Source organism: Anabrus simplex, chromosome 1, assembly GCF_040414725.1.
Source record: "Anabrus simplex isolate iqAnaSimp1 chromosome 1, ASM4041472v1, whole genome shotgun sequence".
NCBI classification, from domain to species: domain Eukaryota; kingdom Metazoa; phylum Arthropoda; class Insecta; order Orthoptera; family Tettigoniidae; genus Anabrus; species Anabrus simplex.
The window spans coordinates 752,668,267-752,694,160 of NC_090265.1; the positions used below are offsets into that span (position 1 = coordinate 752,668,267).

General features: G+C 38.5%; 1 protein-coding gene across 6 annotated transcripts in view; it reads right to left on the minus strand.

The window, feature by feature from the left end:
• The window catches only part of Cep290 (Centrosomal protein 290kDa), a 1,403,175-nt gene that overhangs the window by 21,774 nt on the left and 1,355,507 nt on the right, over positions 1-25,894 (minus strand). For 4 of the 6 annotated variants that reach the window (XM_067136188.2, XM_067136189.2, XM_067136185.2 and 1 more), the window contains one exon: positions 16,931-17,138. In XM_067136188.2, coding sequence (XP_066992289.2) covers positions 16,931-17,138 — 208 coding nt within the window. Of the gene's footprint in view, positions 1-12,781; positions 13,004-16,875; positions 17,139-25,894 lie in introns of all 6 variants that reach the window. The other 2 variants (XR_010858542.2, XM_067136187.2) reach the window with 2 other exon arrangements.

The following is a 25,894-nucleotide window of genomic DNA, read 5'->3' on the forward strand; positions in this document are numbered from 1 at the left end:
TAGGCCACTCAGCCGTTGCCCATGGTTCACGAACTAGGACGTGACTACAGTAACCCACAAACATGAACTCTCATCTTTAACTTTTTTGTAGTTTACAAATTCTTCTTTCACCAGAATGAATACTCCCCCTCCCACCATTCCTATCCTATTTCTACGATACACTCTCCAGTTCTGTGAGAAAATTTCTGCATCCATTATATCATTTCTCAGACATGATTCAACTCCTATTACAATATCTGGTAAATATACAGTATATCTATTAATTTACTTAATTCTATTCCTTTCTTTACAATACTTCTACAGTTCAACACTAACATTTTTATGTCATCCCTACTTGACTTCCAGATATCTGTACTCTTATCACTGCTCCCTAGACAACCCCGTTTCCCTGAATGTACCTCCCTATTACTTGTGGTTGACAACACATTTCAACATTGGTTACGTCAAGAACATGAAAATGATATAGGTGGGTCAAAAGAGTCACTGTATGAATATCATCTTTACCCAAGATTTATGTTAGAGAGAGAAGATCCATTTTAGTTTTGGACATATTTTCAAGTTAGATAGAATAGGACCGACAAGTTTTAATTGTGTTAAAACACTATTAACTTATGTTACTCACATGTATGTATTGTTCACATTTTTTCGATTATTATCCTGGCATGTTAGTCTTAAGAGATTATTAACGTTCATATATGGTTAAATAAGGTCCCAAACCTTGACCTAAAGGTTGTACACAGGCTGAAGATGCCCAAATAATGGGTGAAACATGTACCTGATAAGTCTACATAAATTCAAGTAGATTCAAACCACATTAAACATGGAAAGTATTGAATAGGTGGTATTATTAAATTATCCTTGAGATTTTATGCCTAACATTAACTATAGACTGAGTCCGTTATATAAAGCATCACAATTCATTCAAAAATATTTAAGTAGGAACTACCATTTTCTGTTGAACAAATCTGTCAAAAACACTAAAGAATTGATCGATATATTTAAAAAGTTTAACATTCAATACAATCATTCTCTCCACTCATTCGATATTGTAAACATGTATCCTAGCATACAAATCTCCAAGGTATTCTAAACAATTTAAGCAAATACAGCGTCCTATGTATATTAGAAATACAGGATTTCATGTCAATGCTTAAATTAGTTATAAACAACAATTATTTCACTTTCGATAATGGTATTTATCAACAAGAAGGATTGGCTATGGGATCGCCGGCCTCGGGTATCTTAGTTGAGATTTGCTTGGATTTTTTGGAACACACCAAAACTGATAATAATAATAATAACAACTTTGACAACATCCTTTTCTGGGCAAGATATTTAGATGACACCATAGTAATTATGGATGAGAGCATCACAAACACTGCTACCACCCTCATTAATCTAAATAACATTGACCCGCATATAAAATTCACACTTGAATTTGAAATTGAACAGAAAATTAATTTTTTAGACTTAACTATTATCAGGCACCCAAGCTACTTAAGATATAAGATTTTCAGAAAACCCACCCACACAGTCAATACAATCCGTCAAGATTCTTCACACCCCCAAATTCACAATCGAGCAGCGTACAACAGCATGGTGTACTGAGCCTTCAATGAACCAATGTCTAAAAGAGACCTCAAAAATAAGTTGAACACCATTCATAATATAGCTAAATCTAATGGATACAACAGTTTCTTTATTGAAAAAAATAATCTATAAATATAAATATCTCCCCTCCACCACTTTGAAAAAAGATAAACAAAACAACTCCTCCCTTTCTATCTTTACGTTCAACGAACGAATTTACAAAGTCACCAACATCTTTAAAAAGCACGAAGTAAAAGTAGTTTTCAAAACCAACAATATGAATGCACAAGTCTTACATAATGCCACATCCATAAACAAGTTCAATAGTTTTTTAAAATCATGAGTATACAGGATTATTTGCAAGAGTTGTAATTCTTCCTGTATCAGACAGACTGGGAGGAACTTTAATATAAGGCACTCGAAACATGTCAATGCCCTGAAGTACAATAAATTTTCAGCTGTAGGACAGCATATGCATGACTATAATCACAAATTCACAGACATAAAACAAGATAAGGAAATTCTCAAAATCATCATCAAAGGACCCCTCCTTAACATTACTGAAAGCTGCTTCATACATATAGATCAATAGTTTATCCTGAATCATAATCTGAATGAGATTTTAGAAAAGGCAAATATATTTGACCTTCTAATTCCAATTTTTAGGAACGTCAAAGAAACAAGTCATAATTCAGTTTTTCATAATATTCACAGCACCTGTCCTCAACAGCCATCTCTTTTCCCACATTCTTCGGCCCCGCCTTAATTTCCCCCCTTTCCCCTCCACCTCACCTCTCCTTTCCCCAACCTCTCCCCTTGCTACGCCCTTTCCGTTTTCTTTAAATGTCACAACCGTTAGTATGAGGTACACAACAATACACCACGATTGCTGCAATGAGAGGCAAGTCTCATATAACCTACGCCATTTGACTAACACGCTCCCTCTCTCCTTCTATTCATTAATTTTATCTAATTTTATCTATCATTTATTCAGGTTAACAGGCTTAGGGATGTGGCGACCCCATCGCCCAGTAGGCAACCACTGCAATCAGCCTCCCGAGTATTGGCGGGTAAACCAAAGACTTAACTGACACGAGGAAGTGCATGTCAGGCACTGACCATCTAGTACATAACAAAGTATCAACCCGAAGATCCAGGGTAGGCCTAGCAAGCTAGTGGTAGTGTCTTCGAATTGCTTTGAACAATCAAACGAGCCTCGGATGAAGATCAAAAATAATACCGAAATTGACAAAGTATTCAAGCAGATCTAGCAGGTATGATGGCCAACATGGCTCCGATGAAAGACAGATATGTCCGAAGAACAATGTAAGGACTGGGACTATGAATATTTTGACCCTGACTGGAAAAACTGAAGAACTTATTGATATGATGAAGAAAAATCTATCCATACTGGGAATGAGTGAAACAAAATGGAGAAAGGCAGGTAGCAAGATTCTCAGAGATGGCTACAAATTAGTATGGAGTGGACGTGAGGAAGAGGCTAGAAATGGTGTAGCTTTCCTGATAACAAAAGACATGGGCGCCATTATCAAAGTATCCTATAAGAATGATAGGATCATTAAATTATCTATGCAGCTGGAGTCCACAAATTACACGGTAGTGCAGGTATATGCACCACAGGTTGGATGTAGTGCTCAAGAGAAGGAACGAATCTGTCAAGATCTAGAAGATATAATTGATGAAGAAAATGTCAACATCATTGGGGACTTAAATGCAGAAGTTGGGACAGACAGACTTGGTTATGAGGAAATCACTGGACCACATGGGTTTGGGAACAGAAATGAAGAAGGCGAACAACTGCTTGATTTGTGCAGAAGAAATGGATTGATCATCAAAAATACCTTCTTCCAAAAACAAGACAGCCACAAGATAAGATATAGCTGGGATGGAAAACTTAAGTCTCTCATCGACTATATCATCACTCACAATTAAGTATTTATTATTTTCCACCTAGTTGATACAATGATTGCTTAAGGCAATTTAATGGTTAAAAGTAGTACATGTTTCGTATTTCATCAACATCTTCAGCCACATAACACTGGAAAATAATAAATACTTAATTGTAAATCTATTGAAGTGTGATATGGACCATGAAACTGATTTTATGTAATATATCATCACTAACAAAGGAGGAGGGGAATATGTAAATGATGTCAAAGTTCAGTGAGAGTATGGACAGTGATCATAGATTATTAATGCAGACCTAAATCATGTGGCTAACACAACCCCGAAGCAAAGAAAAAGAAAACGTAAAGTGAAAACTTGGAAATTAGAAGAAGCCAAGCTGAAGGAAGATTATAAAATAAGGATACAGAGACACTTACCAAATGGGGAAATGAATACAGTAGAAGAAAAATGGAAAATGTTTGAGGATACTTTGGTGGGTGAAGCTAAAGACCTGTGTGGAGTAACAGGATTGACTATGAAAGAAAAAGAGACACCTTGGTGGAATGACGGAGTCAGATTGGCTATAAAAGAGAGAAATTGGGCAAAAAAGATGCTAGACAAAGAAAAGCAAAGAGATGCACAAGATCCAGGTGGCCAAGAAATAACTGAACTACAGGAACTCTACAGGGCAAAAAAACTTACAGCTAAGAGGATAGTAAGAGAAGAGAAAAAATGGAATGAGTTTGTGGAAAAGTTGGAAGACAGCAGAGGAAACAAGAAACTTCTTTACAGAGTAATTAAAAACAAGCGAAATAACCTAGAAGACATCAAGGTAATAGAGCAGGACAGTGGATCAGTAGTACGAGAGGAAGATGGAATCAGGAGAGAATTCAAGGCCTTCTTTGACAAGCTCCTGAATGGAGAGGCATCAAATGTAATTCAAAACAGAGAAGAATCTGGAAAAAGCAAAGAGCCCAGTAAAAATATGGAGCCACCAAACACATGGTTGGAGATAGAGAAGAGCCTTAAAAGTATGAAGAAAGTGAATGCTGCAGGAATAGATGAGTTAAGTGTGGACATGTTAAGAGCAGAAGGAACTCTAGCAATCCAATGGCTATATAGACTCCTAAATGTAGTATGGCAGAAAAATACCATCCCAGAAGACTGGAAGAAAGGTATAATTGTACCTATATTCAAGAAAGGCAGCAAACGGAAATGTACCAACTATCGTGGCATCACTCTACTCTCTCATGGACTACAAATTCTGGAAAAAATTACAGAGAATAGACCTCAAGAAATTGTAGAACCACTTTGAGAAGAGGAACAATATGGCTTTAGGCCTGGAAGATCAACAACAGATCTTATATTTGCTGTCAGGATGCTGATGGAAAAACATTGGGAAAAAGAGAAGCCTTTATATCTACTGTTCCTTGACATCGAAAAGGCCTACAACAGCATACCAAGGGAGCTTATTTGGGAGTGCCTGAGAAAGCTTGAAGTTCAAGACAGTCTAATTTCAAAAGTTAAGGTGCTTTACAAGAAAACCAGAAGCTGTGTACAAGTCGGTTCTGGACTGTCAGACTGGTTGAGATAAAAAGGGGAGTACAACAAGGTAGTGCTTTGTTGCCCCTATTATTTATCATTGTAATGGATAACATATTAAAGGCGCTAAAAGAAAAGGGGCAACAAGACTTAAAAGCTTTTGCATTTGCAGATGATGTAGTAATTTGGGGTAACTCAGAGAAAGATGTAGAAGAGAGACTGCAGGGGTTAAGTCAGGAGTTTGAGAGATATGGATTAAACATCAACAAGGCTAAAACGGTGGTGTTGAAGGTACAGAAGGGTGACAATCAGCCAGAAATCACGCTAAATGGCACTAAGCTGGACAGTGTCACAGAATTTAAGTACTTGGGTAGTATAATGCCCAAGGATAACTTAGCTAAATATGAAGTAAATAGTCGAATCAGCAAAGCAATACATTTTTACCTCCAAGTAAGACAGCTACTATGGTATAAACAAGTACCACTCAAAACCAAGATGACACAGTATAAATCATACTACACCCCTATCCTCACATACAGCTGGAAACCGCTACATTAACAAGAAAGGACAACTCGAAACTCCAAGCAGCAGAAATGAAGTTCCTATGCACAATGATCCAGAAGACCAGGAGGGATGAAATCAGGAATGAAAAAGTCAGAGAAGACGTAGGACTAGAAGACTCCTTACTCCAGAAGATCCAAAAGGCAAGACTGAAGTGGTTTGGTCATGTGAAAAGAATGAATACCAACAGGTCTGCAAGAAAGGAGTATGAAAGAGAAATCAGGGGAAAGAGACCAGTGGACAGACCTAGAGAAAAATGGACATACTTAGTAAAGAAGGATGTAGAGGAGAGAGGTCAAGATTAGGAGCGGATTGTGAACGAAAATGGTTCATGGACAGAACAAAATGGAAGGGGCTCGTATACCACACCTGGGAAACTGGAGTTGGTCAAAGATGATGATGATGATGATGATGATGATGATGATTTATTCAGGTTAACCTCATGTACACCGCAATGAATTGTGAATTTATACCAGCCACAAATTAAGAATGTATCAGTTTTAACCATATCTTCATGTGCCATCCTGACAATGTCTAACAGCATTTCAGCATGTTTTCAACAAGCACTATGGGAACATTTCATTTTATTTACGTTGGTCGATGTGTTGATGTCGATCTAGCAGTTCTGCGTCAGTTGGTGTTTATTTACAGTGGCATCCAGTGGCTTGCATACTGCAAACATCACTCAAGGAGATTTGGTGATTAATGATCTGACTACAGAATCAACATTTACCAGTTCCCGTTTTACAATTGAAATTGTCATGATTAGCAGTGATGGAACTAACAATTCTATGAGTATAAATATAAGAAAGAGTCTGGATGATGAGCATACTCCAGATGCTAAGAATTTAGAGCCTAATTTATTTTTTACATTTTACACTTAACCCCACAGGGTAAAACGTGAAACCCATGCCCAGGGTTAATGGTGAAGACCTTAACGGCATCTTAGGCAGAGAAGGAGACCTTCGGAATGGCAGAGATGGTGGATGAGGCAACCCATCCTCCCTGGGGATAATTAGAAGAGGACACCACTGCGTTGTGGAGAAGAGGGATCTTCAAAGTCTAAGTGAGTAAATCCCGAAAGAAAATCCTCACCTGTGTTAGGCCTAGCAAGTCAACAGTTGAGTATGAATATACTGCTTTCAAACCTAAAACAAGCCTCAGATGGAAGAATAAATTAAATACTGGACATGACAGTTCTTCTTGCATCATCCGAATTTATGATGGCCAAAAGCCTGATGCTCATCAGATACTGGAAGACACAAAACCCTCCCAAGAAGGAGCGACTGAAAATTGGTACACTCAGTATCCTCACTCTCACCAAGAAATATGAAGAACTTGTGGATCTTATGGAGAGGCGTAAGCTCAAGATATTGGGGTTGAGTGAGACAAAATAGAAAGTATATGGGAAGAAGTCCTTGAGAAATGGATATGTGCTGTACTGGGGTGGGAACAATAATTAATTCAAAAATGGAGTTGGCATCGTCCTTCGTAAAGATATAGACACACAGACAGACATCAAATATGTGAGTGATAGGATCATCCAGATGAGACAGTGTTGGTAATGCACATCATACTCTCCTGCAAGTATATGCACCGCAGACAGGATGTACCATAGAAGAGAAAGAGCAATTCCTTATCGAACTTGAGGAACAAATAACAGAGGAGAACACGATCATTATGGGTGATCTGAATGCCCAAGTTCATTAAGAAAGACTAGGCTGTGAAAAACATCTTTGTTCCCCAAGGCTATGGTAACAGAAACTCTGAAGGAGAGAACCTGATTGATTTCTGTGTGTGAAACAACTTAACCATACATAACACAGGGTATCAGAAGAGGGAGAGCCATAAAATAACGAGATACAGCTGGGATGGAAAGCTCAAGACTATGATCGACTTCATCATCACTGATAGAAAAGCGGGTCAGCATGTTACAAATGTTAAAGTCATACCCAGAGAGTGCCTAGATAGTGACCATCGGCTATTAATCGCTGACCTAAAAGATGTCCATGTGCCCAAAATTAAACAAAAGAAAATACCAAAGATTAAGATATGGCTGTTGAAGGACATGGAAAAGAAAGGAAACTATGAAGTGAGGATAACAGCCAAATTACCCAAAACTGAGAAAGGTGGAGTAGAAAAAGAATGGTCCTTATTCAAAGATACCCTTGTAAAAGAAGTCACAGAAATTTGTAGTAAAACAAGTGTCATACCAAAAGAAAAGGAAACACCTTGGTGGAATGACCAAAGGAAGACAGCAGTAAAAGATAGAAATATACTGAAAAGAAAATTAGACCTCAAAAAACAGAAAACAGATAATAGATGAAATGAATTAGAAATTGAACATGTAGCACAGGAATACATGAAAAAGAAACTGGCTGTAAAAAGACTGATCCAGGAAGAAAAGGAAAAGTGCTGGGATGACTTTACAACAAGGATAGAGGAAGACTGTCAAGGAAGTAGGAAACTACTGTACAAAATATTAAACAGTACAAGACATGAATATATAAACATACTTGCACTGGAAACAGATTAAGGTAGTTTAATACGAACAGACGAAGGGATCAGGGATGAAATGAAGAAGTACTTCAACCTACTGTTAAATGGAGATGTGGGTAACACCACCACCAATGACTGTAGTATAGGTGAGGTTGAAAACAACAAATATCCATTAACCCTCCATGGGAGGCGGTTATTTATGGCCTTAGGTGACAAAGAAAATAAAAATGCATGCAAAATTTTGGGAAATTTACTAAAACCACAAAAATATGTCTAAATATACCACATATCTTGTTTAGGAGTGGAAATCCAAATCTGAAGCAGTTTGAAGGCAAAATAAAAATCTTAAAATCATTTTTTCATTGGAAGAACGGCACAAGGTACACTCCAATTTATGATGTAACAGTGGTTAACTTGAACTACACTGTAGTCTGCTATTATGAAATATATGTACAAAAAATTACTTTCAATGATATTTTGGTTTAATTTTTTGTCTCTGTCCACCAAAAAGTGAAAACGTCAGTTTTCAGATCAACTGTGTGTTTTTACATTTGTTTAGTTATTAGATGTATTACATTAAGGCACAAGTCACTGACCTTCAGTTGTAACAGCTACTAGAAGGGAGCTTCACTTAGTGCACAATTCCCTAACCTACAGTTGTACCAGCTACTAAAAGAGAGCTTCATTTACTGCACAAGTCACTGACCTCCAGATGTAATACCTACTAGAAGGGAGCTTCATTTACTGCACAATTCCCTGACCTCCAGTTTTAACAGCTACTAGAAGGGAGCTTCATTTACTGCACAATTCCCTGACCTAAAGTTGTAACAGCTATTAGAAGGAAGAATCACTTACTGCACAATTCCCTGATCTATTAGATGTAACAGATACTAGAAGGAAGCTTCACTTACTGCACAATTCACTAACATACAGTTGTAACAGCTACTAGAAGGGAGCTTCACTTACAGCACAATTCACTAACATACAGTTGTAACAGCTACTAGAAGGGAGCTTCACTTACAGCACACGACAATGACCTCCAGTTGTAACAGCTACTAGAAGGGAGCTTCATTTACTGTACAAGTCACTGACCTCCAGTTTTAACTGCTACTAGAAGGGAGCTTCATTTACTGCACAATTCTCTGGCCTAAAGTTGTAACAGCTACTAGAAGGAAGCATCACTTACTGCACAATTCCCTGATCTATTAGATGTAACAGATACTAGAAGGGAGTTTCACTTACAGCACAATTCACTAACATACAGTTGTAACAGCTACTAGAAGGGAGCTTAACTTACTGCACAAGTCACTGACCTCCAGTTGTAACAGCTACTAGAAGGGAGCTTCACTTAGTGCACAAGTCACTGACCTCCAGTTGTAAAAGCTACTAGAAGGGAGCTTCACTTACTGAACAAGTTACTGACCTATAGTTGTAACAGCTACTAGAAGGAAGCTTCACTTACTGCACAATTCCCTAACCTATAGTTGTAAGAGCCACTAGAAGGAAGCTTCACTTAGTGCACAATTCTCTAACTTATAGTTGTAAGAGCCACTAGAAGGGAGCTTCACTTAGTGCACAATTCCCTAACCTACAGTTGTAACAGCTACTAGAAGGAAGCTTCACATAGTGCACAATTCCCTGAGCTATAGTTGTAAGAGCTACTAGAAGCAGAGGTGCCAACCTTTGAAGTGGATTATCAGTGATCACCCTCCGCCCCCGAGAAAAATTTCGAGTCAAGTCCAAAGCATGTTCCTTCCTTCTCGATAATGACACCCCTTTTGCCCCCTCCCTCTAGCAATCTATTCGAAAGTATATCACAATAACATTTGTGCGCAACCTGTTAGTTCTGTGATAAAACATTCCTTGTAGCTTGTTTCTCACGCAGCAGCTGCTTTTCAGTGTAGTTTTTCTTGAAGCATCCTTCCCACTCCGATAACATTGTCGTCTTTTGAACCATAAGCGATTCCAGTGCAGATGTGCTTAAGGTAGGCCTCACTTCTTTCTCAATCTTTCTGTCAACTGTCAAGTACACTTAACACAGCAAATACAACATTACTGTAGGATTTATAGTGGAGAAGAGCAGCGCCTGAGCTCCTTCATTCACAATGAATTTTACAATGCTTATGGGTAGCAAAAGGAAGTCACGATCGAATAAGTATCGTTGCCAACTCACAAGCATTGAAACGAGCACGATTTAGGAGAAAGGCTCGAAAGGATTGAACATTTTTCCTTCTTCTCTTTGTTTCCGTAGAAAATTATTTTTTCGTGATGTCAGTTTTCCGTAATAATTTCCCATTTGACCGTAATTCCGTAATCGTGAGGTGAAACCCGTAATAATTATGGACAATTCGTAATAGTTGGCACCTCTGTAGAAGGGAGCTTCACTTACTGTACAATTAGCTAACCTAAAGTTGTAACAGCTACTAGAAGGTAGCTTCACTGAGTGCACAATTCACTGACCTCCAGTTAACAGCTACTAGAAGGGAGCTTCACTTACTGCACAATTCACTGACCTCTAGTTGTAACAGCTACTAAAAGGGACCTTCACTTACTGCACAATTCACTGACCTCCAGTTGTAACACCTACGGTACTAGAGGGAAGCTTCACTGACTGCACAATTCACTGACCTCCAGTTAACAGCTACTAGAAGGGAGCTTCACTTACTGCACAATTCACTGACCTCCAGTTGTAACACCTACTAGAAGGGAGCTTCACTTACTGCACAATTCACTGTCCTACAATTGTAACAGCTACTAGAAAGGAGCTTCACTTAGTGCACAATTCCCTGAGCTGTAGTTGTAACAGCTACTAGAAGGAAGCTTCACTTACTGCACAATTCCCTGATCTATATTATCTGCACACTTTTTAGCGATAGATTTCCACCCTAGTGCTGTTTAGAATAATAACAGTAAGTTATTTATTAAATTGACCACCTAATCAATACAATAAGTCATTGTCTTGGATGATTTACATTGATCTATTGACTAAAACTGGGTCATGTTTCGCCTAGTATGACGGCATCATCAGCCATTATCTCACATTGTAAAAAAAATTTATTCCAAAGTTTATGAACTTCACTAAAAACAACTGACAATATATTTTCCCTCAGAAAATTAAACAAATTAATTGCTCCTGTAATACTCCGGAAATCTTCTCTTCGGTACATAACCTGAAGTTCTGTTTTGAGTTTTTCTCTTTCAAGCATGGGATAAAATGAACAGACATGGTTAAAAGATTCCTGTGGGAACTTGGTAGAATGTGCCTCAAAGTGAACATTATTCAATAAAATAGAAACTTCCAAATGGCCAGTAAACGAAAATCTCTCTCTCTTACTTGCATAGAAACCACGTCGCATATTTCTTTGGCTGCCACTATTCGTCTACTATGTGGAGAAATATCATCCTTTTTCCTCTTTCGATCGGGTTCTGGAAAGTTTTGTTCAATTTCCCTGTGAAATACATCAACTTGTGCTCTTTCTCTCATTACGTGTTTTTCGAAAGAATCAATGTAATTTCTTATTTGAACACTATCTTTGTTTTGGGACTGAATTTGATTATATAGAAGATCAACGTGAGGAAACAGACTATGGAACACATATAGCCAGAAAACAAATTCAGGATCACAAAGAATGTGTCTTAAGCCACTTGCTTCATTTAATGTGATCTTGTTTGTACATTTCTCTTCAATTTCTTCAAGGCAATCTATTAGATTTTCTCTGATTTCGTACACCACGTTCACAGTTGTTATGTTATAATTCCAGCGCGTAGGTACAACTTTCGGCATTTTCTTCTTAACGATGTTTTCAAGAAAATCCGATCTCTGAGATGAATTAGAAAAGAATGCAGGTATCGCTGATAAATTTGAAAAGAAAATCCTCACTTTAGGAATATGATTTGTTCATTGTTCCATGATAAGATTAAGCTTATGGGCATAGCAGTGAACGTAATATGCGTACGGATAGTGCTCGCGAACCTTTGTCTGAACTCCACCAAGAGAGCCGCTAAAAACATGGGCTCCATCGTAGCTCTGTGCAATCAACTTATCGTGAGAATGGCCTACGAGGGGATTAATCTGTTCCAGTAAGGGTTCTATTATTCCACTCGCTGATGTGTCAGATGGATAAAAGAATCCCCAGAATCTTTCATATACCGAGCCCTTGTGAAGGTATCTTAAAACAATGACCAACTGACAATGATTCGAGATGTCAGTTGTTTCATCACACTGTATACCAAGAAATTCAGCATCTTTAATCTGTTGCGATATTTCCTCCCTACACACTGCCAGCATGCAACTTAAAATGTCATTTTGAATCATCTTTGACGTTCCTTTGAATACACTAGCTGTTTCTAAGTGTTGCTACATTACGCTATCCAGATCAGCCATGAAGTTAACTAATTCCTTAAATACACCTGGATTTAAAGAATTATCTTCTTCATTGTGGCCTCGGAGCGACAATTCAAATTCCGCATAAAAACGTATGCAAGTGATGAGTCTCTTTAATATATGCCTGTTCTTGTCCACGATCGAAGTATGTTTATGAATAGTTTCACTGTAGTGATCACTTAAACAAGACACAACATTGACTTTACCAAGCATTTCAAAGTCTATAGTACTAATGATATGTTCTTGGGATCTTTCATGCTTTTTAATTTTCTCATTTATATGCTTGATAACACTTACCCCTGTGGTGATCCATTTATCTCCTTTCCTAGAGCGGGAGAATAGCAGGCAAGGAAAGCAGTAAAAGGTTTCTTAGATATCACTTCCACATATCCACGGGTTCTTGTTATAAACGTCAGGAGAATTTTGTCTTTGGAAAGCCCTATTTTCATTTTTCTTGGTCTCCAATTTTTTCAACGAGAAGTCTGGTGTCGGTCTACCACACTCCTTCAGTTCGACTTTCTACTCGATAGAAAGAGAAGAAAACGTTAATCTATATGTATATAAAATAAGAGTTTTGTCTGTACATTGCTCAGAATTTGAAAAGAATGGTATTTCTATATCGGTCATGTCCACAGTAACAAGAAAATGCATTTTTTACTTTTCCGTAATTTCTGTCTGTCTGTCTGTCTGTATGTATGTACACGCATCACGAGAAAACGGCTTAAGAGAATTTAATGAAAATCGGTATGCAATATCGGGTGATGAACCGCTACAATCTAGGCTATAAATTATTTTAATCACGCTGAGTGAAATGGTACCGGTAGTTATGGGGAAGGCCTGAAATTTAATTCTCAAATATTTATGTTATTAGTGGTCATGTCTTAATGAAAATCGCTAGACAAAGATGGGAAATAATTCGCAACGATATAGGCTATACATGCTGAGAAAAATGGTAGTTTAGGGGAAGGCCTAAAATTTAATTGTCAAATATTTATTTTATTAGTGGTCGTATCTTCACGAAAATTGGTATGCAAAGTCGGGGAATAGGTCGCTATAATCTAGGCTGTCAATAATGTCATTCGCACTGAGTGAAATGGTAGTTTAGGGGAAGGCCTGAAATGTAATCTATATATATAAAATAAGAGTTTTGTCTGTACATTGCTCAGAATTTGAAAAGAATGGTATTTCTGTATCGGTCATGTCCACAGTAACAAGAAAATGCATTTTTTATTTTTCCGTAATTTCTGTCTGTCTGTATGTATGTATGTACACGCATCACGAGAAAATGGCTTAAGAGAATTTAATGAAAATCGGTATGCAATATCGGGTGATGAACCGCTACAATCTAGGCTATAAATTATTTTAATCACGCTGAGTGAAATGGTACCGGTAGTTTAAGGGAAGGCCTGAAATTTAATTCTCAAATATCTATGTTATTAGTGGTCGTGTCTTAATGAAAATCGCTAGACAAAGATGGGAAATAATTCGCTACGATATAGGCTATACACGCTGAGAAAAACGGTAGTTTAGGGGAAGGCCTAAAATTTAATTGTCAAATATTTATTTTATTAGTGGTCGTATCTTCACGAAAATTGGTATGCAAAGTCGGGGAATAGGTCACTATAATCTAGGCTATCAATAATGTTATTCGCACTGAGTGAAATGGTAGTTTAGGGGAAGGCCTAAAATTTAATCTATATATATAATAAGTGTTTTGCCTGTGCTTTGCTCAGAATTTGAAATGAATGTTATTTCTGTATCTGTCATGTCCACAGTAACAAGGAAATGCATTTTTTACTTTTTCGTAATGTCTGTCTGTCTGTCTGTCTGTCTGTCTGTCTGTCTGTCTGTCTGTCTGTCTGTCTGTCTGTACACGCATCAATAGAAAACGGCAGAAGAGAATTTAATGAAAATCGGTATGCAATATCGGGTGATGAACCACTGCAATCTAGGCTACAAATTATTTCATTCACGTTGAGTGAAATGGTAGTTTACGGGAAAGCCTGAAATGTAATTCTCAAATAAGTTATTTATGTTATTAGTGGTCGTATCAATAAATACTACATAAATAACATAACTTTAGTTAAGTCGTAAGTTAGTAGTAGTTATGTAAGAAGTTATTAAATTTCCGATCACTTATGTGTTATACATTGTTACCGTACCGCATATAATCAAAGATATTCATGAATTTGGATTTTTGTTACTAAGTCCATATCAGCGCCGAGTCACGAGGAAATGGGTAAACAGAATTTACTGAAAATCGGTATGTAAAGTCTGAGAATAAGGAACTACAGTCTATGATATAAATAATTTTATAGGACGCCCTAACATCACAGAGTCGAAAGAAAACTAATGTGAAGGCCTGCAATATAGAAAGCTCATAAACTTTATCAAAAATAACATTACATTGACCATTGTTTGTTGTGATGTGCTTTTTGTCTTCTGTTTCCTCTCATCCCCGATAGATAGGATTATTGCAGCGTACCGAGGTTTTTTAATTTGCTTGACGTCGCACCGACACAGGTAGGTCTTATGGCGACGATGGGATAGGAAATGAATAGTGGTGTGAAGGAAGCGGCCTTGGCTTTAAGGTACAGCCTGGTGTGACTGGTGTGAAAATGGGAAACCACGGAATACCATCTTCAGGGTTGCCGGCAGTGGGGTTTGAATCCACTATCTCCCGGATGCAAGCTCACAGCTGTGCGCCACTAACCACACGGGCAACTCGCCTGGTCGTACCGACTGTAACAGCCTGCCTGTATATTGGTGGGAAGTAGCTGGGGAGTAAGATAACTTTCTTCTTTAGCATGCCATTCCTCTGGTTCATACATTTTCTGATATATCTGGTACGTAACACACTGGTTCATCATAGTATTCGAGCTATTCAATCCCTACTCTGAGGCACTGATTGGAATGAGTAGTGTGCATATTTTACGGAATAATGACAGAGGAGTGTTCACGGCAGTCTGCGACCTGGTTATTCCAGCTCTGGAACTTTGGACTCTTAGATCGGCACCGTAGTACTGTTCGTTGAAAGTGAGAAAGTGTGCGGTTTTTCATTTGATCGAGTATTTTATATGATAACATTGCTTTCAATCGCTAAATTCCTACTGACGTTTTTGTAATGACCTATGTTGAATTCAGTTAGGAAAACCACCAAGTCAGTCTTTCTGAGAATCCCGTAGCGAAGCACGGGTACATCAGCTAGTTCTTTAATATGTGCGACGGTAATCATACTGTACGAAGTGAAAACATAACACTACGCCTACATGTAAATCACAACCTTTCTCCTAATTTCACCTTGTCACAGTCAGCTCACGAGATCATTCATCAACACAAAGCTAAACATCGCGCTTTCCAGTGAGTACGGCCAACATGAGTCAAGTGCGAGGAGACAGTTGTTACAGTTGTTACTCGTTTCGTTAGTTAATAGTCCTAAAAGTTACAAGACTATTTCAAATACATACCGGCACATTTAACTCAGGTAAGTGCCTCAGTAAAATAGTTCCTAGTTTTAGGAGAGAAATGGCACAAACTGATCCCTGTTAAATAGAAATCAAATCATCAATGTTTCGGGTAGGTTGGCTGCAATGATGGGCCGTGGCAGAAACGCGCCAGAATCTCCGTTAGAACAGAGCATGTCTACTGTACCTCTGATTGGCTCCCTCAAGGCCAGTCAAGCAAGACTCGAAGTGTTTGGTCTGCCATGAGAGAGCGCCTTCCTGCGCAGGGCCAGTAGCGCATTGGGCTGCAGTACAGTACAACTCGCGCCCTTCATAATAAAATTATAGTAAAATATTTCTCTTGTTAACATTTAGGATTAAAATTCCTGAATTTAATGGAACCCCGAAGGGGGCGCGCGCCTTAGTGCCTCCCAAACGAGCCGCCACTGCCTATAGTTGTAACAGCTAGTAGAAGGGAGCTTCACTTACTGCACAATTCCCTAACCTATAGTTGTAACAAATACCGTATTTACGCGAATAATACCCGCACATATTTTTTAAAAAATTGAGGCACGAAATAGGAGTGCGGGTTTTATTTGAGTCAATGTTGGCATTTTTTCAAAACCTGCCTTCCTAAAGTTAGAGTGCGGGGATTATTCGGTGGCGGGGATTATTCGGTGGCAGGGATTATTCGCGTAAATATGGTACTAGAAGGGAGCTTCACTTACTGCACACTTCCCTGTCCTACTGTTGTAACACCTACTAGAAGGAAGCTTCACTTACTGCACAAGTCACTGACCTCCAGTTGTAACACCTACTAGAAGGGAGCTTCATATACTGCACAATTCACTGACCTATAGTTGTAACAGCTATTAGAAGGAAGCTTCACTTACTGCACAATTAAATGAGCTATAGTTGTAACACTTACTAGAAGGGAGCTTCACTTACAGCACAATTCACTGACCTCCAGTTGTAACACCTACTAGAAGGAAGCTTCACTTACTGCACAATTCCCTGGCCTTCTCCAACTCTTTGATATGGTTGTTAGCCAGATCAAGTTCCATGCCTAGCGTTGACACTTGGAGCTGTGCTGCCTGGAGCTGCTCAGCCAATTTGGTCTTTTCGGCCTTGAGGGCCTGCAGATCAGTCTCTAGATCTAACGTTGTCTGTGATGCTGTCTCTTGCGATGACTTAGGTCTTGTTGCACATGTCTGGGGACAAAGAACTTTATCTGTAATTCAAAGAACATCTGCTATGACAAACATATCTCAACTACATAGTATTTTTAACTTTTTCACTTTCATTGTTATGACTCAAAATCCTGTATTAAGGAACACAACAGCTAAATCTAACATCTTGAACTACCTGAGTATGCTTGACCAGAGAAGCCGTCCACAGTTCTCTGATGTTTGTTACTTACATAAAATAATCAATGGCTATACCAAATGCAATACTCTTCCAATGTAGTTCCCCCACCCAACACGCAACCAGCATATTCATCATGTGTCCCGCCGACGCTTAACCTTAAAACAACGCTCTATCTGCTGCCGCCTCCTAACTCTTAGTAACTCACAAACCGATATCGAAATATTCACACCCTCTGAATCCTTGAAACACAAAAGTAAAAGATTTCTCTGAAGTCCTCTCTAGGTTTCCATTTTCTTCCGTCCTTCCAAACCACTCTATAACCAACCCTTGCTACTTATCGTCATTCTTGTTACTTTCTTATTTTTGTTAACATTACTTAATCTTATTGTTACCTGATTTAATTAAATTTGTTACATTACAATGATCCAGAGAAACAGTTTTCCCCTATGGGTAGTTTTGTTTCATCACGTGCAATTTAAAAAAATAAACCTTTTTTGAAATTAATGAAAATGTCTAAATAGTGAAATTAATATATACCTTCATATCAATTATACTATTATTATTGCATTAAAGCTGGTATAATCATCATCATCATCAATGTCCCACTCCAGTCGCCCGGGTGTGGTTAACAAGCCTCCTCCACTCATTTCTGTCCTTCCACTTTTCCTGCTCCATTACTTCCACCATATCCAATCCAGCTTCTCTAATGTCCTTTCAAATCTGATCCATCCATCTTCTTCTCAGTCTTCCAACTGGTCTCTTTCCCTTAACTTCTCTTTCCAATTCCCTTCTTGCTACCCGTTCCTTTCCCATTCTTTCTACATGTCCAAACCATCTCAGTCTTGCTTTCTGTATGTTCTGTACTAACGGTTCTATATTTTCCTTCTCTGATTTTAATATTTTGAAATCTACCTCTTCTTGTCTTTTTAACCAATGTTCTTAAAAATTTAATTTCTACTGCTTGGATCTGACTATCTTGTCTCTTATTAGCTTCCAGCGTTTCTAGCCCGTATGTTACAATTGGTATGAAATACTGTTTGTATAATGTTAATTTCGTTCTCTTGGATACTTTGTCTTCCCATAAAAGCTCTCTGACTTGATGATAAAATGCTGCACCTTTACTTATTCTGTTATTAATTTCAGGGTTGATTTCATTCCTTCCATTAACAATGCTACCCAGATATGTAAACTGTTCTACCTTCTCTAACCGTTCTCTGTCTATGTTCAACTGGCTTCTCTTTTTCTCTTTTCCACAGTGCATGACTGCAGTATTCATTTTACAAATTACCACTCCAAACTCCTTCAGATTTTCATTCCAAATGTCCAGTCTCCTTTGTACTTTCTTTTCTCCCTTTCCCCAAATCACCACATCATCTTCAAATACCAAAGCATTCACTTCATCACTACTGATACTCTGTTTTACACGTTTTATGATTTCATCCATCAGTGTAATAAACAATAATGGCAACAGTGCACTTCCTTGCTTGAGACTTTTTTTGTATAAAATGTTTCAGAGTCACACTCCCCATTTGTACACTGCTTTTAATCTCATGATACAACATTTTTTATCTTATTAACTAATGATTTTGGTACATTCCTTTTCTGTAGGCATTCCCATACACGTTTTCTCTTAACTGTATCATAAGCTTTTTCCAAATCCAAAAATACGAAGACGATTATTCTTTTCGATTTTATTAATCTGTATAATAGTTTCTGATTTCCTCAACTATCTCGCTCAATTTTGTTGGTAAATTCTCCCCAAAATTTCTCCTTTTCTTCCTCGATACTCCTCTTGTAGTTTCAATCTTTTAAATTCCATATGTAACCTTTCTATCTTATTCTCATCCCTCTGATACGTTTTATGCTTTTCCTTATCTTCTTTCTTCACCTTGTTCCTTTCTTATATTTCATTTTTTATTTTGTCTGTCCACCACTGTGTCTCCTTTCACTTAACCTTTGCTCTTGTTTTCCCACATACCTCAGTTGCTGCTTCCACAAATGTCAGTCTTAAATTGTACCACTCTTCCTCTCCACTTCGTATTTCCGTGTTAGGCAACTTCCTTTTCATCCAATCTTGGAATGTCATTCTTTTATCATCCTCCTCCTCCAATTCCCAAATCCTGATCTTTGGTTTCTTCTTCAGTACAATTTTAGGGATTTTTACTTGTTTTAATTCCACAGTTAATAATCTATGATCACCTTCCATACTTTCACTGAGGATTATCTTCATATTCATGATGTATCTTCCCCATTCTCGGTCTGTTATTATAAAATCAATGAGTGTTCCATACTGTCCATTCCAACTTTATTGGCTGATCTTATGACTATTCCTCTTCATAAACTATATGTTATTTATTATCAGGTTATTTCTGATACAAAAATCCAACAGTTTCTCTCCATCTTTATTTCTTTATTTTTTTCTTTTGCTATTGGCTTTATGTCGCACCGACACAGATAGGTCTTATGGCGACGATGGGATAGGAAAGGCCTAGGAGTTGGAAGGAAACCATGGAAAACCATCTTCAGGGCTGCCGACAGTGGGATTCGAACCCACTATCTCCCGGATGCATCTTCATTTCTATTGCCATACCCATGTGGGCCCAGAATATTCTCATATCACATTCTATCAGTTCCCACATGAGCATTAAGATCTCACATTATCATGATCCCATCTCCAACAATATGTGTTTCCAGTTCATTGAGGAAATCTTCTTCTTCTTCTTCCATGCTAAAGCTGGTAATTTAGACATAATTGCATCATTAAAATCTTATAAAACAACTGAAATAAAAAAATAATGAACAAGGTAACCTAAAATTATTTTTATCTTGCTTAATATTGCAAGGTCACTTGAAAAAACTCAATTCATTTCTACATTTGTACAAATGCCATTCCTTGATAGATTTCATTAAGATATTAAAATGTTGGAAATAAGATACCAGGGCAAGTGGAAGGAAGCAATGTTAGTGGATTATTGCTGGTGCTTAAAGAAGAGTTTGTCTCAATGTCACAGCAAGGCATCAGAACGGCACAACATTTCCACCGACAAATTGAAAATCTGAATGACTCCAAGTGATTTTTATAAATGTAATTCAATGTTTTATAATTAATTTTATACAGTCAAATTTTGTATTGCGGTGTTAAAACAGGTTTAAAAATAATAATATACATAATTTAACGTTATTGAAATTCGTGTTCAAATTTTGAAGTTTTTCGTTCTTACTTCTAAAAATTACATAAAATGGGGCATGATAAAGAAAATATGAATACAGACTACATGGATTCTACATCTCTCAATACCTAAGCTGTCATTTAAGGTATAATGTATTATTTAATTATATGTACTTTTCTAATGATGAACGTTGTCAATTTTGATGTTTTTTGATTTCCTTTTCAAAATTAAAAACAAATAAATAAAAAAAATGACATGACATGACACAGAAAATAAGATAAACACAGAAGGGAAGAGGCCATCCTGTACGATAAGATAAACACAGAAGAAGGGAAGAGATCGTTCTGTATGATAAGATAATCACAGGAGAAGGGAAGAGGCCATCCTGTACGATAAGACAAACACAGGAGAAGGGAAGAGGCTGTCCTGTACGATAAGATAAACACAGGAGAAGGGAAGAGTCATCTTGTACGATAAGATAAACACAGGAGAAGGGAAGAGGTCGTCATGTGCGACAAGATAAAACACAGGAGAAGGGAAGAGGCCGTCCTGTACGATAAGATAAACACAGAGGGGAAGAGGCCATCCTGTACGATAAGATAAACACAGGAGAAGGGAAGAGGTCGTCCTGTATGATAAGATAAAACACAGGAGAAGGGCCGTCCTGTACGACAAGATTAGAAATTGTATAGCACCACCTCTACTATGCTGCCGGCCAACATCCTGATGGTGAAATATTTTCTGAGCAATTGTACTCAAACTGTCAGACAATACAGACTTGATAGTGGTCACCAGGTGGACTACTTGGATACTGATCACCATGGTGATGATTGGTGTGAAAAACGATGTTGAGGGCTGCCCACTATCTCCCTCCTCCTCTACATACTTATACCCTATGTGAGATATTGCACGATCACTATGTTCAGGGCTGCGCTCTTCCCACACTGACTGTATATCTGTATACATACTTACACCCTATGTGAGATATTGCACCATCGCTATGTTCAGGGCTGCACTCTTCCTACACCGACTACCTAACTGTCTACATACTTATACCCTATGTGATGACCCTCCAGCACTGTATAACTCACAACTACACTAACGGTCAGCAACAAATGCACCAGCCGGTACTACCTCTAAGCCAGTGGTAGAAGGACAATGAAAATCAACGAGAGAAAAACAAATAACAAAGGCAAAAACAAGCACAAAACCAGGAACTTACCAATAAATAGGCCCCATCAGCCCAGAGGACAAGGAGAAGGTTTAACCTTTTCAGCATCGAACTATTTAAGACCATGAAAGAAAATTCAACTTTCAATAAAATCAAAAGAATGAGGAAAAGAACGAGTAAAACATAAATAACCAAAATGGTCACCGTCCCTTAAAGGATAAACAAACAAATTAAGTTGAAACTGAAAATTAATAAATTAAGCTAAATCAATGATTAATTACACGGGCCCATCTTTCTTGACTAACTTAAGAAAAGAAAAAGGTGGTAATCTCGGGAACAATCGTCGTTGGCTGTAACTCGATCTGAGAATATATAATTTCTTCCTGCATGCATTGACCAATTCAACTCAGTGTATGGATGTGTTAACGATGTCTAAACAGACCAATCCTGGCATAAAACATACAAAATCACAAAGTTTACACAAGGAGTAATTTTAATACCGCCTATTCAATACAATTCATTCCACTATTGTGTGGTCAAATACACATAGAAATCACCAGAATTTTAAAGGTACATGATGAGAATAATAGTTTGTAATAAAACATACGCCCACACAAATCACACCGAATGGATGGAGGAGGGCGGGGTTGTAATTGACGGAGTTTTCTTGCTTGCCGCTTGGCCTCTTGATGTATGTGGTGTTCTCTTTCAAACAAGTTGACAGCGGTGGATGTAGTGTTCCGCCACAGTGAGCGGTCCACAGCACATTCTTCCCATGTCTGTATATCTATACCAGTTGTCTTCATGATGTGTTTCAGCTGGTCCTTAAAATGCTTAAGAGGGGCTCCATGAGGTCTACTGCCGGAGCAAAGTACACCATAAAGAATTTGGCGGGTAAGCCTGGTATCACCCATATGGTGAACATGGCCTAACCATCTCAGTTGATGAGCGATGACTGTTGCCTCAATGCTATTTAGCTGTGCTTTGTCAAGAACTGCCGTGTTGGTCACATTAGTCCTCCCACTTAATATTCAAGATGAATCTCATTTTCTGTTGCTGGAAGTGCTCATGTTTTTTCACAACCATACAACAGCATGGAAATGACAAAAGCTTTGTACATCATGAATTTGGTATGCAGTTTTAGGTTGTTATTCATGAAGACTCTGTGCATTAACTGTCCGAATGCTGCATGAGCAGCCCCAATTCTTTTATCAACGTCTTGTTCACAGGTACACCATTTAGACAAGATGCTTCCAAGATATGAAAAGTGATGAACCTGTTCCAGTGTTGTGTCTAAGATGGATATACTGAACTCAGGAAATGTTAATCCTGGAGCAGGTTGTGCAAGAACCTCCGTTTTTTTTTTGCATTAATGGCAAGATGAAAGTGATCACATGCAGTTTTAAAGCAGTTGACTGTTGTAGTTCTGCAGGTGTTAGAGTAGGGGATGCGGTGTCATCAGCATACTGCAGTTCTGTCACTCGAGTAACCAGAGTACGTCTTTGTGAGCAATGTCTTGCCAGATTGAAAAAGTCTCCATCAAAACCAGAATTTAATCTCCATGCCTAAGTTGTTTGCAGATGATTCATGCAGCATGGCAGCCATGTACAGTGCAAAGAGTGTAGGAGCAAGCACACAGCCTTGTTTCAATCCATGAGTGATTGGGAAGAAATCTGATACTGAGTTACCATGAAGAACCTGTCCAGACGTGCAACCATGAAGAGCTTGAACCAATTCCACATAACGTTCAGAACATCCAAAATGTCTCAATACTTTCCAGATCTTGGTACCGAATCAAAGGCTTTTTCCAGATCATAGAAAACTAAATACAGAGGCTGCTGTTGTTCTCTGCATTTTTCCTGGAGTTGTCTAGCACAGAAGATCATATCTGTCATGCCTCTGGAGGTTCGGAAACCACATTGAAGCTCAGGCAAAATCCTCTCTTGAGATAACTCGGAGCCAGTTTAATAGAATTCTTGCGAGAATTTTACCTGCAATTGACAAAAGTGATATACCACGGTAGTTCCCACATACACTACGATCGCCTTTCTTGAAGACAATGATGAAAGTAGCATTCTTCAAGTCGTCAGGTACTTCTCGAGTTTCCCAAATCAATAGGATGAGTGTGAAAAGTCTAGTCTTCAAGGGTAAACCTCCATTTTGTATCAGTTCCAGCAGGATGTTATCAGGACCAGGAACCTTTCTTGGTTTTAGTTGATTGAGTGCTTTGGTGAAGTCTCCATATGTAGGTGGAACTGCCATCCATGGTTGTTGGGGCTGCCGAGGTACATTACGAAGAAAGTCCTCAGCAACATTGGAGACATGATTTAGAAGTAAAGAGAAATGTTCCTTCCAATTCCAATACTCTAAAATTTCTCCATTATCAGTTAAAATGATGGAGTTGTCAGCAGTCTTCAATGACCCCAATGAAGATCGAATTGGACCACAAATCTGCTTTATGTCAGCATAGAAGTTTTGCAGGTCACGGCAATCAGATAGTCTTTGCAGTTCTTCAGCTTTTTGTTGCCACCAGTTACTCTTAATTTCCCTAATTTGTGCCTGACATTTTCCCTTAAGTTCCAAGAAATGTGATTTCTTCACATTGGAAGATGGATCTTGAAGATAGGATAGGTGGGCTTCCAGTTTGGCATTGATCAGACATTTGATTTCTTCATTATTTTCATCAAACCAGTCCTGTCTTTTTTTCCTCACGAAACCAATTGCTTACTCAGCTGACTCAGTGATAACCTTCTGAAGCGTGGCAACCCAATAAACCCTACTTTATTAGGCCCTTTACGATTTGTACTATCACTGCTGACTGGATGCCTAGCCAGTTTGTTTGAGATTGCATTTCTGTAATCTGTAGCAATGGATTCAATTTGAAGTTTAGAAGTATCAAATTTCTTTCTGGGCAGGTTGTGAATGGATTTTTTTGGTTTGCGACAGATTGAGATTCTCAACCGACAAGAAAGGAGCTTATGATCTGTCCAGCAGTCATGTATGTTTCTTGCGGTCCTTGTAACAAGGACATCTTTTTTATCATATTGCCTAGTGATGATATAATCAAGGATGTGCCAATGCTTTGAGCGAGGATGTATCCAAGTGGTCTTGTAGTGATTAGGCAGGCAGAACTGAGTATTAATAATGAAGAGTTCATGTTCAGCACATGAACCAAGGAGCAGTAGACCATTGGCATTACAGTTGCCAAGTCCATGTTTTCCCATCACATTACCCCATAATTGGTGATCTTTACCAACTCTGGCGTTGAAATCGCCAAGTAATAAGAGTTTGTCTCTTAGTGGTACTTTGGTGATGGTAGTTCTCAGCAGGTTTTAGAACTTGTCTTTAGCTTCTACATCAGCATCCAAGGTGGGAGCATATGAAGAGATGAGTGTCATAGATTTGGCACCAGAGAGTGGGATTCGGAGAGTCATAATTCTTTCACTGACTGCGGTTGGAGTTAGTTGATAATCATTCACCAATGTGGTCTTCACAGCAAATCCCACACCATGAATGTGGTGTTCTCCCTCATCTTTTCCCTTCCAGAAGATTGTGTAGCCTGATTACCTTCGCTGGACAGTCTGGTTTCACTTAAGGCAGCAATATCAATGTTCATTCGTCCAAGCTCATGGGTGACGGACAAGTGCTGTTCTTCTCTTAGGTCTGTTATTGTCTTTCAAATCAAGTAGGGTTCAAACATTCCAGGTTCCTATGAACAAAGTTTTGGTAATCTTTGTTTTTCGAATGCATAAGGGGTGACCTGCTGGGTGCGGCCTCCCAGCCGGCTGATAGTGTGACTACCGATGTTTAGCCCACATTTTCTAGGGCCTTCCCCATTAAGGGTGGGCAGCGGTGATGCTAAATAGGCCTGCCCAAACAGATGCAGGACCGAATTCCTGAGTAGTCACAAGGTCTCAGAAAGACGACCATCACACATCTGCTGCCAACATGCAGGTCCGAACTAGAGGCTTCCAGTTTCACCCGAAAACCTGCCTCCACCATCCTTATCCCATCGCCGTTGGACTTGAGTTGAAGGGCATGACAGCAGGAAAAAGTGCCACAAGCGGGATTTTGTTTAAGGTGGATCGCAGCTTGCAAGGAAGTGACCCACACAGTATGATCTCGGAACTATACCCTGTGGCACAAATGAAATGCGACATGCAGGTTCTAGTACCACGACTGCAACAGACTCAAAATACCTTTGGAACAATAATTAATAACCAATGTTTCAGTGAGGTTTGCATAAGTGAGCTTTCAC